The sequence below is a fragment of the Nymphaea colorata genome, chromosome 7, assembly GCF_008831285.2.
Source record: "Nymphaea colorata isolate Beijing-Zhang1983 chromosome 7, ASM883128v2, whole genome shotgun sequence".
Classification (NCBI taxonomy): domain Eukaryota; kingdom Viridiplantae; phylum Streptophyta; class Magnoliopsida; order Nymphaeales; family Nymphaeaceae; genus Nymphaea; species Nymphaea colorata.
Window position 1 is genome coordinate 6,049,276 of NC_045144.1, and position 18,269 is coordinate 6,067,544.

General features: G+C 37.4%; 1 protein-coding gene across 2 annotated transcripts in view; it reads right to left on the reverse strand.

The window, feature by feature from the left end:
- LOC116257719 (uncharacterized) overlaps positions 1–12,790 on the reverse strand; it is a 37,628-nt gene extending 24,838 nt beyond the window's left edge. The window contains exons 1-3 of one of the 2 annotated variants that reach the window (XM_031634683.2): positions 12,436–12,790; positions 3,226–3,290; positions 3,039–3,137 (exon numbers count right to left, since the gene is read on the reverse strand). In XM_031634683.2, the coding sequence (XP_031490543.1) occupies positions 3,039–3,137; positions 3,226–3,290; positions 12,436–12,630 (359 nt within the window). In that variant the 5' untranslated portion in view covers positions 12,631–12,790. The remainder of the gene's footprint in view (positions 1–3,038; positions 3,138–3,225; positions 3,291–12,435) is intronic. The other variant, XM_031634682.2, reaches the window with a different exon arrangement.
- Positions 12,791–18,269: the final 5,479 nt, after the last annotated feature.

An 18,269-nucleotide genomic window follows, 5' to 3' on the forward strand; every position in this document is an offset into this window, starting at 1 on the left:
ACTGCCAAGTTAGAAGAACTATGCAAAACACCAATCCAAAGTTGTTACATGCTAAAAGTATCACCTAAACAATGAGTTGCACTTTCTATAGTCGATGCATTCACTCTGCATTGAATAACAATATAATACCTAGCAATAATACAACTTAAGTTCAAACACAAGGGAAATGGTGCTAGTTAGCCCTAAATACTTCACATAACACTGGATAAAGTATCCTTATGAGTAACAAGTGTTGAAACATATAGAGACTCTGTACATGCATCATTACTAGTGAAAAATGTTAAAAATGTAGAAGTACATGTTTTTGCAAAAAGATGTCTACATATATATGTATATGCTTTGTGAGTATGTCTGAGCATGTATGTTCGCATACTAGAACACACACACACACACACACACAAATATATCTATATATCTATATATGTGTGTGTATAACACAGACTTGTAGTCCATGATCTGGCTATCCAGCTGGTTTTCACAAATCCACTGCAGGGATGGATGCAAAATATCCAAAGAACTCCATATTTGGAAAAGAAAATCATGAATATTTCAATATCTATCTAAGTATTTTAAGTATCATGATAAATGTCAACTTTATCCCAAAAAATGCAAAAAAGAAAAGGAAAACACAAAGGTATTGAGATATCTTGAAACAAAAATGCCCAAATAAATAACTGCATATATTTTTCATAAATACAAAACTCAAACTTTCATATATTTTCTACTCTTTTATTTCCTGAATTTCCCATTTTCCCAAAAAAACTTCCCAATTAGCACCCAAAAAAACCCTGCCAATAAAAACCCAAGAACCGTATCGTGACAATGTTTTAAGATTAATGGCCTATGCTTTTTTGGCTCATATAATCTGATTAAGAGATCAGTTCTTCATTATTATTAATTTTGAGCATCTTGTATGATTGTATCCATATTTGTGGTTAAATTTTTGGGAAAATGGTTAAAACACAATAGATGGCTAGACAGTAGACAACCAAATTGAAGTCCTATAAACATATAGAACCCTCATCAGCACAGTAATGTATATAAACCTTATGTGTGTCAATCATTGTCACAAATATAAGTCAGCCATATAAAACGTCATTAAAACGCGTTTTTTTCAAAAAGACATCAGAACATAAAAAAACGCAAAAAATACGTGTTTTTTTCGTCTTGTTTGCGTTTTTTTTACTGGATGTTAAACTGTGAGTTTCTATCTTTAAAATGTATCAAATAAGAGAGAGAGGTGATTAGGCAGAAAATTAAGTATAATAAAGAAGAGAGAGTGCTGAAAGGTTCATGTAGTAATGAAGATTAATTATGTAATAAAGAGGAGAGAGAGATCGCGTCCGGCGACCCATGGTGACGTCCGTCGGCAGCCGGTAGCAGCCAGTGATAGACAGGTAAGTGGTTTGTTTTTTTTCTTTTTGATATTAAAATTTAGGGTTTCGTGTTCTTGATTTGGGGGTTTCATGTTCTTGATTTGGGGTTTTTTTTTCTGATTTGGGGATGTTCTCTTTGAGTATGTATGGTTGTGCTTGACATCTTAAACGCATTGCTCCCATTTGTTTTAATCCAACCGAGATTTGCAATGAGAGAAACAATGATACCGATTGCAAAAACTAACAGGATTTCACGCGAGTACTTCCCAACAAAAGAGAAGTCCATATCAGAAAAAGTTGAAAACATTAGTTCTAAGAATAGAGTAAAAGGTTTGGCTCTTTAGTCAAGCTTCTCCCAAGGAGAATCCCTCCAAAACTATTAGTTTTAGTTTAATGTTTTTTTTTCATTTTATCATTTTTTAAAATATAAAATTAGTCGTATCCGCGTATCCAAAAAATTTGAAAATTGCCGAGTCGGCACCCATATCCCTGTACCCGTACCCATATCATACCCGCACCCATGTGACATAGCTCAGCATTCATATCATGCGGCTCAGTAAATTGGGTCTAGCATGGAGACCAACCAAATTTATTATTTTGTAAAGCTTATATATGCCTATTATTTGCTTTTAATGTACTACTTTTCACCCACATCCTATCATGTTTATGATTTTATCTAATCATTTTTCAGAGTCTTATTATTAGTTTTTTCTATTTTACTTTTACCTATTTTTTAGGATTTTTTAATTTATTAAAAAATTTCCAGAGATTTTCCTGAGATATATAATTTTGCCGTATTATACCCAAGAAATAACTCGCCGTATAATGCCCGTACATAATATTTGTGACAATGGTGTCAGCATAACATTTATGTACAGTATAAACCTCCCAAGATCTCGAAAACTTCCTTGCTCATCAGGAAAAACCCTCCTCCTAGTGCTGTGAAATGGGCACACTTCAAACCTACCAAAATCTCAAAAAGTTTTGTTTGTAGTCAAACCTCCTTAATGATGCCCTTTACACAGATGCAATGGCCGTCCATTCTAAATGGCTCACCATTTGCTAATAATTATCCACCAGGATAAACACCTTAGATTCATTCCTTTCCAGGACCTCTTTGTTCCCTAGGAAATACTCTAGCTGAGACAAAGACGAACTACAGCCGCATTCAGCAACATCCACCAACAAAAGCTCAGCCAGCAGAGAATAAATTGGCGATCAGGATATAGACGGATAAACACCATTTGACTTCTCAAATGAAAGACTAGCTTCACCAAAGGAATTCACTCACCATTTCTCCACGTAAAAATGTTAAAATTTGAAAAACATGAAAACCAAAAAAAAAAAAAAGAGGTTATTAGATAATAAGGCTTTCTATTATTTTTCTTGCAAGAATTGAAGCAACAAGCAGAAAAACTTTTTGAAAACATGAAAGTCTAAGAGACAAATCAAGGATATCCCAGAATAGTGTCATAACATATCCACAATAGTATCACAAGATTTTAATTTTTCAATGATATTATGAAAATATTGGCTGGCATCAAGATAGCAACCATAAATGAAACAGAATTAATAACAGGCAAAAAGCATATATAGATCTAAGCAAACAAGTTCCAAACAAGCAACCAACCAGCCATATATGATAATGAATCCGAATTTAACCTTCTAGGAAAAATAATTTGCAGCCCTGTAATTTCCTTAGATATTGATTTAAGAAATAGTTCTGATGGTTGAACACGTGCCAACAATCGCTGGCCAAACCTGCAGAAGGAAACCTGTCATTAGCAAAGGTATCAAGAGTTAAGAAAAAACCATAATTGGATGAATATGCATTACTCTTAAGCTTTACCCATATATCTTCGATTTCATACTTCCAGCAGGAGCTTTTGCAAGGTTACTCCATGCACGATCCATCTAGGAAGAGGAAAGTCGTGTTAAAATCGTCTGGTGACAGGAAAATAATCTACATTAAGCCTATATGATATGGTACAAAAAACATTCATCTTAAACTGAAACCACAGTGACCTCTGATGACTAAAAGAAGGGGAAAGAAGAAAACCATGACTCGTATAATAATGGCATTTTCTGATATTTATGCATGCCTACCCACTAAAAGAGTTCACGCCCAAATATTAGCACATGCAATTTATGTCTGTGAAAGAGTAAATAGAGAAATCTGATCAAAATGGTCATTAAGGCAGTAAATATTTAAAAATCTCAGTAAGCTGAGCACTTCGAGGTTGTTAAAATATAAATCCTTCACCAGCACGTTGAAGAGGAGTCTCTTAGGATTCCACCTCCTTGTAGAATGTGTTAAAATATTTAATGTCCTTGTAACATGTGAAGAGTCTCCTAGGATTCTATGTTATAGTTTATATCCTTGTTATATGGGAAGTCTCCTAGGATTCTATGTTGTAGTTAATATCCTTGTAATATGTGAAGTCTCTTAGGTTTCTATGATGTAATTAATGTCCTTGGAGCTTGTGAAATCTCCTAGGATTCTACGATTGGAGACTCTTAGAATTCTGAAAATGAGATTATAAATAGAGGCCGTGCAAACCATTTTGGCTACGGCTTCTTCTCCTCAGTTTCTTCTTCTCTCTCTCTCTCTTTCTCTCTCTCTCTCTCTCTCTCTCTCTCTCTCTCTATCTTCCTGCGTGAGTGCTGTTTTCGGGTTACAGATATTGGTGCTACATTTCTATCATGGTATCAGAGCGCCAGGTTACGTTATATCTACCAAACGAAATGCCCAAACAGGTCTGATCTAGTTAGAACTCTTTTCTCATCTTGTCTCTATCCTGAATTTACTTTTCTCTTGCGCAATTCTTGTTCCTTTTTCTTCTTGCTTACCAAGTACACATCTTGTTATATCGTGTCTTCTTTCCCTCTCATCTTCTACCTATATACCATTCCTTTCTGCTGTCATGGAAAACCTTTCGCATTCTGGCATGCCCTCAAGTTTTCTTCCTCACCTTATTACCGAAAAACTCAACCATGAGAATTATCTGATCTGGAAAAGGCAAATCATGCCTTTCATAAGAAGTCAAGGCCTCTTTGGACATCTCGATGGTTCAACAAAGGCTCCACCAATATCCGTCTTACAGGAAATAAAAAATGAGGCAGGAGAAGTTATTGCTGTTCATGAAGACAACAATCCTGAACATGCTATGTGGATGAGACGTGATCAAAGTCTGGTTGCGTATATTTTGTCCACTTTATCTCAACAAGTGTTACTTTCAGTTTCTGATGATTGTACTGCAGAAGAATTATGGGAAACCCTTGCTGATACCTTTTCCCAAATATCAGAAGCTCGAATTATGTACTTAAAGAAAGAATTTCAGAATTTGAGCAAAGGTTCAACGTCTATCATGGATTATTTGGGGCGTATTAAGGCCGTCGCAGACCAACTTGCTGCCTCAGGGAATAACATTTCTGATAAGGAAAAGGTGCAGCAAACCTTGAATGGACTTGGGCATGATTATCATGCTTTTATTACAGCTCTTGAGGTCCTTCCTGTTCTGCCTTCCTTCAACGAACTACAAGGTAAACTTCTCCAACATGAAATGAATATGAAAAGAGTCATTGAAAGGACTGATCAAGGGAACTCCCAAAATGTGTTGGCTATGAATGTAAAGTTTGGTAAGAGCCATGGGAACTCCAACCATGGTGGTCGTGGCATTCTACCAACACCACATAACCAAGGTATGTCTCCTTTGGATACTTCAAGAAAAATACCAATTTGTTTTCAGTGCAACAAGAAAGGACACATGAAGGCACAATGTTGGTTTAATCCTCAAAATAAAAACAAAGGGGTAAGACATGATTATAAACAAGGAGGACAAAGTTCTAAATCCACCGCTGAAGATATGCAACAGCTATTGATGGCCGCATTCTCAAAGATGACTATAAAGCAAAATGAGCAGGGAGAATGGTTCTTGGATTCAGGTGCAGCTACCCATGTGACAGGAAATGCAGGTAAATTGACTAACTTATCCCCTCATTACGATAGAAGTTGCATTATAACAGGTGATGGAAAATCTCATCCTATTACACATATTGGAAATGCACATATTCCATTGTCATCCTCGTCTCTATCACTGTCTAATGTTGTTCTTGCTCCCAATATAAAAAAGAACATCATATCCATTTCTAAACTCATTGATGATACAAGCTCTTCTGTTGAATTCACACCTTCTTCTGTCTATGTCAAGGACCTCCAAACGAAGAAAATGTTCGCGAGAGGGGAGCGTCAAGGGAATATGTACGTCCTCAAGGAATGTCTACCCAAGGATTCATCCACTTTTGATATAGGATTGAAGACATTTTCTCTTTCTCATAATGCGTCATCAGTACCAAGTTCTTGCCATTTTCAATCAAAAGTAAGGGGCCCTAACCAATTTTTGGAGTCTGATTTGTGGCATAGTCGGCTAGGACACTGTGGTCGACATTTCATTGAAAAACTTGTCACAGATAGTCTCATTCCAAGATCAAGTTTACCTCTTACTTCAAGTGTCAAAAAATGTTCAAGTTGTGGACTTTGTAAGAGTCATGTTTTACCTTTCCATAATATAAATCAAAGGGCTTCCAAACCTTTTGAAACTATTTTTTCTGATGTATGGGGGCCAGCCCCTATTGATTCCATGTCTGGGTCAAGATATTATGTCTTATTCATTGACTCTTACTCACGTTTCACCTGGATTTACTTCATGAAACACAAATCAGAAGTACCTCACATATTTCGAAACTTCTATGCCATGATTCAAACTAAATTTTCATCCAATGTGGTGCATTTTCAATGTGATGGAGGGGGAGAATATTCATCGCTTGATTTTATTGAATTTCTACGTGAAAAAGGGATAACTAGACAAATTTCCTGCCCTTACACACCACAACAAAATGGTGTAGTTGAGCGGAAACATCGACATATAGTTGAAAGCGCCATGAGCATGATGCATGATACTAATGTGCCCATTTCCTTGTGGACTGAAGCCTTCCATACTGCTGTATACATAATAAATTGTTTGCCTATGACACTCTTGATGTCTAAATCGCCATATTTTACACTCTTAGGCAAACAACCTGATTACAAGAACTTGAAGGTTTTTGGTTGTGTATGCTATGTTCACGTTGATGCTGCCTTGAGGAACAAGTTTCAAGACAAAGCTATTCAATGTAGATTCGTTGGATATGCTGATGAATATAAAGGTTTTCGATGCTATGATCCAACAACTAAACGTATCAAAACTTCAAGAAATGTCATTTTTGATGAACATAGTTTTGATAATACAAATGAAATGCCTATGACCATTGAATCTTATGATCCCTGGACCAGTACACAGTTATTCAATGCAGATCCTGTTATAGAAAATGATGTGCCTCAAAGTGAAGATTCAGAGAGAGCAATACAACCATCGGATATGGCTCAAAGTGAAAATCAAGAAGATCCAACACAGTCATCAAGTCATCACGAAAACAATAATGAACAGAGCAACGATGCACATCGGTATTCGGGTCTTATCTATAGTCGACGACTAAGGGACAGAGATGCTCACAGTGAAGAAGACAACATGCCCCACCTTAGAAGATCCCAACGCATTCGTCATCCCATTCACAGGTGGGTTAGCTATGATTCTTTATCACTTGATTTTCAGTTATTCATGGCAAAAGTTGGCAAGGAGGAAGAACCTACTTCATTTGATCAAGCATCAAAATCACATCATTGGAGAAAAGCTATGAAAGAAGAAATGGATGCCTTGCATGAATGTGGAACATGGGAGATCGTTCCGAGGCCACACGAAAAGAACGTAGTGGGCTCCAAATGGGTATACAAAATTAAATACAAACCTGACGGCAGCATAGAAAGACACAAAGCAAGGTTAGTAGCAAAAGGGTTTACACAACAATATGGAGAAGATTATGATGAGACATTCAGCCCTGTGATCAAAATGGGAACAATTCGCGTGATTATATCATTGGCAGTTGAATATGGATGGAGACTACATCAAATGGACGTGAAGAATGCTTTTCTTCATGGTGATTTAAGGGAGGAAGTATATATGGAACAACCTCCAGGATACACGAAAGGAGACTCTCATGCATGGGTTTGCAAACTAAGAAAATCTATTTATGGACTTAAACAGGCCTCACGTTCGTGGTTTGACAGTTTCTCTTGCAAGATTCAAGAATGTGGTTTTCGGAGATGTCCTCTAGATCACTCTCTTTTCATTTATCGAAAGGAAAACATATTTACTTTACTTCTTATATATGTTGATGATATTGTTATCACAGGCAATTCAGAAAAACACATAGAAGAAGCTAAAGTTTTGATGATGCAAAACTTCAAAATGAAAGAGCTTGGTGATTTACGATTCTTTCTTGGAGTGGAGATTGATAGGCACAATAATCGCCTCACATTGACACAACAGAAATACACGTTGGATTTGTTGAAAAAGTCAGGTATGTCTGATTGTAAGCCTGTTGGAACTCCTAGTGTTCTAAATCAAAGACTAAGTGCTCAAGATGGGGAGTTATATGAAGATCCTACGCAATATCGAAGTATTGTTGGGGCACTTCAATATCTTACATTTACTAGACCAGATATTATATATGCTGTGAATCAAGTATCCCAATTTATGCATGCACCTAGAGATACTCACATGGATGCTGTCAAAAGAATATTAAGATATCTTAAAGGGACAGCAGGAGATGGCTTAGTTTATGGTAAGAGTGAAAATATAACTACTGGACATCAACTTATGACATTCACAGATGCAGATTGGGCTGGAGATCCCGATCAAAGAAAGTCCATTTCTGGTTTTTGTATTTTCATTGGACGTAATCTTGTGTCTTGGAGTTGTCGAAAGCAAAAGGCAGTAGCAAGATCCAGCACTGAAGCTGAATACAGATGCATGGCTGCAGGTACTGCTGAAGTTACATGGGTTAGACATTTGCTAGAAGACATTGGAGAAAAGATTAAAACATCAATGTTAATGTGCGATAATCAAAGCGCTATTAACATTGCCTTTAATCCCGTACAACATGGTCGAACAAAGCACATTGAGATTGATCAACACTTTGTTAGACAAAAGGTGGAAGACAAGGAAATTCAGCCTATTTATGTTCGTACAGATGAACAAGTTGCAGACTTATTTACAAAAGGATTAACAAAGGAACGATTCTGGTTTCTAAAAGGCAAGTTGTACATGGTGCAAAACCATGCACAACTTGAGGGAGGGTGTTAAAATATAAATCCTTCACCAGCACGTTGAAGAGGAGTCTCTTAGGATTCCACCTCCTTGTAGAATGTGTTAAAATATTTAATGTCCTTGTAACATGTGAAGAGTCTCCTAGGATTCTATGTTATAGTTAATATCCTTGTTATATGGGAAGTCTCCTAGGATTCTATGTTGTAGTTAATATCCTTGTAATATGTGAAGTCTCTTAGGTTTCTATGATGTAATTAATGTCCTTGGAGCTTGTGAAATCTCCTAGGATTCTACGATTGGAGACTCTTAGAATTCTGAAAATGAGATTATAAATAGAGGCCGTGCAAACCATTTTGGCTACGGCTTCTTCTCCTCAGTTTCTTCTTCTCTCTCTCTCTCTCTCTCTCTCTCTCTCTCTCTCTCTCTCTCTCTCTCTATCTTCCTGCGTGAGTGTTGTTTTCGGGTTACAGATATTGGTGTTACATTTCTATCAGAGGTCAATACAAAAATAATAAATCCCGCAATGGTCAACTAGGTTCCTGCCAAAATGATCTATGCTTGAACTTAATCCAGACAAGTTACTCGGTCACCCATGACTTAACCAGATGCATTTGAACCAATCCATCATGTAGCTTAAATCCAAGAATAAGAGTCTACATATTATTCGAAAAAATAAGCACATAATCTAAGATGGATCCATTGATATTGATTCTTTTTAGATACAGGACCACCTGGATATACTTAAGAAAGTTCCTCTCCTTTAATTTAGGCCAAAAAAAAAGTAGGTTATAAAGATTAAGACAAAGTTGAAAAATGAATATATTATATGGGAAAGAAAGAAGGCCTCATTTCAGATGAAAGAAATGTTTGACTACTTCATATGGGTGCAAGGTTTCAATGGGGGTGCGAGCCTAATACTTTTCAAAAAAACTGGGTGCAGGTTTGATGATAGGGTACACATACACATATAAGCTTAAAATAAATTTCTTGAAACTGTCAACAGTGTTAGGTAAGTTGTAAACCAAAAAAAAAAAAGATAAAACTAAATAATAGAAAGACTGGAGCAAGTTAAGAAAAACAGCCTGGCAGCCTGCACAGTGAAGGGCCCATCTCCCTGACAGACATAAGGAGGATGGCATTGATGAGACCCGCCCCTCCTTGTCTGATCAACTAAGAGATAAACGTAGACAAGAAGCTGCTCTCTCTCGCTCTCTCTCCCCCCCCCCCAAAACAATGATAAAAATGTTGCCTAGTCAACTTTTTGACTCAGCTCAGCTTGGTGCCCTACAGGTCATCCTCGTAGAAAATCCAGTCTAGACTTGCCCAAAACTAGTTGAACTCGCCCAAGGTGATAAATTTTTTCTTTGACTTTAATGTTTGTTTTTGTCGACTAGTTGTTTTTCTTTAATATATTGATACTTGACCATTGTACTATTTTATGTTCAAGTATGTTTAGGAGCACCCATGTGACATAGCTGTGAAGAGTGTGGAGCGTATGGACCACTGGCCATTGGTCACCACATCATATCCAATGGACAAGACTTCAGGAGTGAGAGATGAAAAACAGGTATGGGAGATTCAGATTTGTAGCATGACTGAACTGCCCATACTTTTCTTTCATCCCTCACTCCAGAGGAAGAGGGCAGTTTGGGTATGCTACAACCTTTTCTTTATCTCCTACTCCTAAAATTTTGTCCATCAAGTCTCACACAGTGGATGATCCACAATGGTTCATATTGTCCATACCTTTCCTCAACCCATATACATATAGCATGTGGTACTAAAGTTTCAGGTTTATCAACAGATGATGTTACATGTGATGGGTAAATTATGTGATTTACTAGGTCTATAATGACATTTTATGTTTTTATTACTTTGATTAAATAGAACATTTTGTTCTTATATGTCCTTTTTTACTTTATTTTGGTTAACTGGCTTGAAGCAACCAGTCCAACTGGTCTTCTCAGACCAACTTGTGACGACTTCCAATTTTGGTAACTTAGATGAAACTTTGAACTTTGAAGTTTGAACCAACATACTATGACACACTGGCATCAACCAATCCCAACTCAATACTCATGATCTAATTATGTCTGCATCGCAAACCCGAGCATAACCACAAGCACCAAGATAGGATTGCCCTAAACCCAACATTGAGAAATAAGATCCATTGCCATTTAAGTACTTGTGGACTAGGTTACTCAGTGTTGAGAAGAAATAAAAGGAACTTCTAAAACCTAAATTTGCCATGAACACAGACACATTGCCTACTCCACATATGTTTTATTTAGGTTTGAACTCAAAACTGTCTGTTGAATCCAAACCTATTAAAACATATTCTCTTCACAACCCACTTGTCAAACAAACTCATACTAGACCCAATGCTCACAAAATTGTTCCCCTTCCTCTAGGGTCTAGAATTGATGATGAAATGATTCAAAACCTACAATAGTAGACATTCATAAAATCAACCTCAGGGAATGAAGATCCAAATTTGAAGCACAAGCCAACCTTCATCTCATACTCATAGAATGCAGTCACTTTACCTTTAAAGTCATTGTCCAAGCATAATGAGAACTTGAATATTTTTGCCCTTCCCAAAGCAGCCTTGGCCCTTGGACCTGCTTGGATGGGGCTTGCAGATGAACTCAAATAGACATCATGGAGTCATGTGGATGATGATTTGATCGTTATGAATTGGCCTACATTGTGCAATCAGCCATTCATCCTGCATACATTTCATCCAACTCTCAATATGGAGAGTTGATGAACACCACAACCTCCCACATTCTCTGGATTTGTTTTGATCATTTCAATTTTGACATATCGAAGTGGACTGCGACTACTACAGATTGTGCGCTTCTGGCTCCTAATCTTATTTTAATCAAATCTTGCAAGAAAAACCTTCAGTTCCATGTAAGCTCATAAATCATAAGATCGACCACAGCTAAAAGAAGCAAAAGTAATAGAATAGAAGGTAAACTCTTTATAATTTGGGGGGGTTGACACAAGGATGCATGCCACATGACAGCTGGGCCCACATGATCCATGTCGATCAAGAATCCACTAAATTGAGAATTCTGTTTCTTAAGATACCCTGATTAGGTCTTTATCGAGATAAGCAACTATCTTGTTTGATTTCTTCTACTTTAAGGAGATTATCTTGCCACGTTTAGCATTTCTCCACATCTACAAACACAAATAGTTCATTGATATTAATCATTTCAACGGAGGTAAAGTATGCTTGTTCTTGGTTCCTCTAACTTCCATGATTACTTATTTTCTTGAATAGCGGTAAGATGATTAGCCTAGCTGTGCCTCGCATTGTGGGGTTTCTAAAGTGACCCTCCTCGTTCACTGTATCACCATCATGCCGACGCAAACTGCAAAAAGAAAGACGTCCTATTCGCTCCAAGTAATACCCACACGCGTTAGTGCAAACGCATACGCATTCGGCTACGAAAATACTCTGTTTTGAAACTCAAGAAACATACTAGGACAGAATTATGGTTCCAAATCAATGCCGATGCCCACAGTGACCATGACACTTCAAAACCCTAAATCTAGCCGAAATGGGTTCAAGAAAAGAATGCGGGAAGAGAATAAATGCATGGAAAGAGAACCGACAATAGAACAGCCATATGGAAAGACAAATCAGAAACGATAACAGTACTTCGTAACGGCAAGAACACCAGAAAATGCAAACAAAGTTTGTATATCAGAGTTTTAACGCAATTGGAACCTTAAGGCCATGGAAAAGTGACTTCAAATATCCAATCTAGCTCCGCAGGCCTGACGGGGGGAAGAAAGAAAAGCAAGAAACGAGAATCCCATTCAGGAAGGACAAGCCACACCTTATGGGCGACGAAATCGGTGACGAGTTCAGTTCTCCCAACAACCCCACCCCGAGAAGAAGAGATTTGCCTCCAGAGGTCGCGCAGCGTGAGCGATTCGTTGGCTGATCCCGGCCCTGACGGCGTCTGTTGTACAGCTCTAGCGAAGCACCAGTTCCTCCCCCGGATGGGGAAGACAACAAGTCGAGCTTTCATGGAAGCAATCCCCCTCCCCCCGTCTCCTTCTTGGATGAAACAGACAAGCAGGCGACGACGCGACGGAGATGATCATCCAGTCGTGGAGAGGCGGAAGAATCAAACACCAAGTGGAATGAAAGCGCCCCGGTTCAGTGGGGGAAGTGATTTGCAAATAAAAAGAAAGGCGGTGCACAGGATCGAAAACTTTTACACGGAGAGGCTGCACGTCGAGCAGGCGGCGGCCCAGTGGCGCACGTCCCATTGGCGTGGGGCCATTTCGGACCCATGGCTGCAGTTATATAATAGTATGGTCAAGTTGGCAAACTGGTGATTGTTGATAACTTATTGAATTAGGTGATGAATTTTTTAATGTATGTTTAGAAGTAGACACTTTAGAGGGTTAATTTTTAATGTATTTTTACTGTGCAACCGAGTCAGAAAATTTCAAGGGCAATCCAGTTTTATCTCTCCCAAACCTTGACTCGTGACTAGATTTGTAGGCTATTTGAGCTGATTCGGGAGGTTTAGGCTGTAAGTATGACACTTGAGTTAATGAATGTATTGTCATACATCCACTTGAGTCTTAAATGAAGACAAAATCTTAGAGCACGGGCAGAGCCAGAAAAATTAATTGGAGGCGCACCTTTTTATGAACATTTATATATAAAGGGTCACCTGTATGTGTATAAAAGTAAACATTAAATTTCTCAATGTGAAAATAAAGGAGTTTTAAAGAGCTGATGTGGGCTGTTGCCCACACCAACCCACATGTGGCTACGCCACCATCTTAGAGGCATATAAGAGTCTAACTTTGAGTATTTTATGCCAAAGTGCTTTGTCTTAAAAAAAAGGGTTAAAGAGTTGTAGTGTGAAGGCAAAATTGGCTAAATTTGTAAGTGAAAGACAAATCTTTCTAAGTGAGTGGAAGGAGTATTTGATCCGACTGCGCCCGGACAAGAGTCTCAAACCCTCCTTCTTTTGCGATTGAGGCCAACATTTTGTGTCAACAATATTATTCTCCAACCTTTTTGATACACAGGTATATTGCCATGAAAAATCAAATTTGATAACAGAGAGTTTTATCAATGCAAATAAATGGCTGAGCCCAAATATATGGGCTGGTGCAAGAACACATCAGCCTTATAATTTTGTTTATTTTCATATATGTGCCTCAAATATTTGTTTATTTACATACACTCATGCACTTTTTAAATTAACGCCTTCTAGCCAAAAAAGCTATCAAATAATGCCCTCAAGAGTCATGAGTTGGATGTCACTCTTTCTAAAATAATGCTCCACTACTAGTTAAACTGACTATACTATATGCTCATGGCTGAATCTAGGGGCGGAGCCAAGGTAGGGCCTGCATGGGCCTGTCCCACCTTAATATTTTTTTAATTTACATGTAAATTTTAAAAAATTTCACTTGTTCTATATAAAATTTTCAAAAATGTTACTTTGGCCCATTAATTCGGCTCTCCTCATGAATTTTTTTTGGCTCCGCCCCTAACTGAATCTATCAATTTTTGCAATGTACAAAATATGGTCACCATCATCAATCACTTTCACTTTCCCTTAGCTTCTCTAGGGAAGCAATTTTCTCTCGAAATTCTAATCCTTTACATATGAGAAATTCCTTTGGGAAAAATCTCCATGGTATCAATGTCATCATAGTTTTTTCACATGGATGATAGTCAGACTCAATGTTGTAGAAGGCCAAAAGTGAGAAATTTGTGAATTATATAATAAGTATAAAAATAACAAAAAAAAAGGAAGAAAACAACTAAAACAACAAGCATGAGCATATTGGTAATCCAGACAAAAGAATTGATGTCAATTAAGATCAAACCATATCCTAGGATGAGTATTTAAGACCTCACCTTATAATGCTAAACAAATTGCGATCATCATCAAATCTAAAAATGAAGAAAACGTTTCTGAAATCTGCAATAAGATCAGCAAATGCTGATTCAAGTTTAATATCCCAAAGTCACCAATTAAGACCCATTGAGAACAATATGGACAAGTTTTTACAAGATTAATCTGGGGATTAGTTGCAGCCCTTGTTGCTTCCTTTTTTCTTCTTCATTTAACTGCCAGAAATCTGCTTTCTTGATTGTTTAGTTTCTTTTTTCTAGATTCCAACTTCACTGAAAGAGAATTTAGGTAGTATCAAAGAAAGGCTAAAGATCACTAAATGATCAGTGATCATAACATCGCATGATGTTAAAAACTTTTTAATCAGTGATCAGATTAATATTCTGCATTAAACTAACCCAAAAGGGGCCATTTAACATGCAAGAAATAGATTATCAACTACTCTACGACTGGGAAGCCATTAATATAGCATGCTAGCTTTTGTACAGTAGCAAAATCAAATGAACAACCCAAGTTATTTTTCTATGAAAATTTGCAAAGGCTATTCTAGTCCTACCTAAGCGCTACCAATAACCTGAGGTTTTATCATGAAAACAATCTCTCTCTCTCGTTGGGCCTTCTTCCTCTTGTTGTGGTTGTTTCTCCTGCCTCTACAGCAGCGGGTTCTTCCTCAGTGAGCGGCTCCTCAACAGTGGCTTCTTTTCCTCAACAAACCAAGTTCGCTTGCTTTCTAGATCACATCCGGTGGCTTCTTCCTCAACAAACCAAGTTGGCTTGCTTTCTAGATCACATCCGGTAGAGCCTTCTCCTCTCCCCTTCCTGTCTTTGTTTCCTGGCAGGGGCACCGGCATTTCACTAGTGCTCCGACCATCGTTTTCGTGTACCCGATGATCAATTACTTGAGCAGGAGACAATCGAAGAACAGTAGCTCTCTATCTTTCTCTTTCTACGCCTCCGTCTCTTTGCCTTAGATTCGCGGTGGAAAGGTTCTAGTTATTGTGATGTGGAGATTCAGCATGGGTTTGATTTTAGGGCTTTAATTTTATATTTGGGGTGTCTTTCACTTTCTCGATCGATTGGGGTTTCTGGATTCTTGATTTCTATGAAGATTGCTGCCACCATTAGTTGGATTTCTTTATGCTGAGAAATAAAAGATGCAGTAGCTAGTTCTTAGACTCTTTATGTTGTTACAGTATTTTTTTTTTAGACTCGATGTTGGTGTACTGTTTTATAATGTTTCATTGGCATTATATGCGGTTTGGTTATATATGCAACGGTTCAAAAATTTATCCACGACAGGTTTTTTCATGTTCATCAAAGAGTGAAGTGTTTTTTCTTGAAAACATTTTCAAGAAAATTTTCTTATATATAAAGATCTACAGGCATATATATATATATATTATCGGACAATTCTTTTGAGCTAGTTCGAGGGCCGATCTCACAGTCAGGTCTTGGCCCGTTTGGGGCTGGGCACTTAGGAGATGTATACTTGGATAAGATTAAAAGTATGCATTTATTAAAGTTGAGGAAGGCTGTAGATAGTTTCACAGACAATCGTTTTTACAAGTGACAATGAAACCATTCACCATTGGTGGGTCATCTATACCGATGATTATGTCACTCCCATAGATCCATGCCATATCTCAGTAAAATTGTCACCTATATAGAACCTAGTTCTAGATTTTGCTTTTAAAAGTTATATTCTTCTTTTAAGGCTTGATCCAATAGATGTATAATCTTTAGTAAGGTTGGGCGTCGGGTCGATTACCCAAAAAAAGGAACCGAGCCGGCCGATAACCATGGACCCGATTGAACTCGGCTCGATAAAATTTTTAATATGTATTTTATTTAATTTTTATATATAATTATAATATTTTGTTACCATTAATTATATTATTTATTATTTTATATTAAAAATATATGTTTTTCAATTTAATCGGGCTAGACTCGGGCTCGGGTTTTAGGTGTTGGGCTGGGCCGACTTGATGCCTACACTTAATCTTTAGTGGTGTTCTTTCTGCACCGCCAGGGGCGCATTCGTTTCACCATGAATCTGGGATCTGCTGTTAATTGAAATCATTAGGTTCTGAGATCTACGGATTTAAGGATGAAACCCCTCTCTAATCTGACCTAAAACCTCTCCAGGGGTTTTTACATATAACATGGAATCATAGATTTAAGGTTCACGTTACGAGATTGAGGATCTTCCAAAACACACCTTTTAATGCTGCCTCATACCTAAGATTCAAAACTATCCAACAAAAACTAAATGCTTTTAGTGGCTTACATGAGCTGCCACTAAAAATGCTAGAAAAAGTCATGGAATGGACCTAAGATTCAAAGCTATCCAACAAAAATTAAATGCTTTTAGTGGCTTACATGAGATGCCACTAAAAATGCTAGAAAAAGTCATGGAATGGAGGTAAATCCGTTTAGTGACAATGTGCCAAATGCGATCAATAGGACATTTATGTGGCGTTAAAGCAATGCACTGAAAATTTTTCAGTGACACTTCTGCTATGACGTTAACCATAGTACTCACAAAAAACAAAAACCCAATAAAAGCATGAAAATTAAGTCAGCTGAATAAAACAGCAAAAAATCCAAAACGAACAAAATATATTAAAAACGTGTATTTTCTCTTTTTTTCATTTTAAGTGATTTTTTTCATAATTTTAAGTGACAAACTGATTGTTTTCATTTTCTAAATGTTATTTGTTGTTTGTCTGCTTATTTTTTATGTTTTTTGTTAGTTTCTCATTTATTTTATTTTTTTCCTAATTTTAAGATTTTAATTTTTACAAATTTCCCTCATTTTCTCATTTTTTCAAGCTCGTCGGCGTATTATATATGAAAAAAAACATCACCACTTAAAATACCAAAACTATATTTATGACTGTGGTTTAAACATTCTTTCACTTCAAGCTTCATCAAATCTTAGTAACGCACATCTTAGTCAGCCTATAAAGAGTGTAAGCTTTATCTAAGGAAGTAGACATCACAAAAAAAAAGTGAGAGTTCTACCTTCTGAGCTTCTGTGGGAGACTGATTCGTAGAAAACTCCGAAGTAAGTTGCACAAGCCTGCATTCAAGTATGGAGCCACATGTGGTTGTGTGTGGGCAGTTGCCCACAGTCCCACAAATTTCATTTATTTTTACATTGCTGGTCTCCAACAATTTGTTTGTCCATACACTTAGTGCCCCTTATGGGTCGTTTGGTGGAATGAACACTTGGAGATTGTTCGATGAACCTGTCACAGAAATATATGCAGATTCATGAAACGCTTGTTCTAACATTCTATGAATCAACTTCCATTTTTTGGGTTGGTGCATGAAACACTCACTAAGCATTCATGCTGCCCAACAAACCCTTAATTATTCACCTAATGCTTCTTGATCCTCTTATCATATCTAACATTTTTTTATATATATAATGACTGTCCCTTAGCCAAAAATCTCTAGCACCACCCTTACCTCCTTCACCATGTAGCAACTGATAGAATCTAAAGATGCGCTTTGCCACCTTTACATGATCTAGGGGCGGAACCCCATGGAGTTCAATCTGAAACTTTGAATTTACATGTTGGACTTTCGTAGACCTAGGCCCAATTATATTGGGCAGCCCTATGAGACCTAGGTAGGGGTGAACACGAGCCGAGTCGAGCTTGAGTTTAGTCAGCTCGAGCTTGTCTCAACTAATGAAACGACTCAGCTCAAACTCGAGAATAGCTCGACGGAAGCAGCTCGAGCTCGACTCGATTAAGGCTCGACAAACTTGT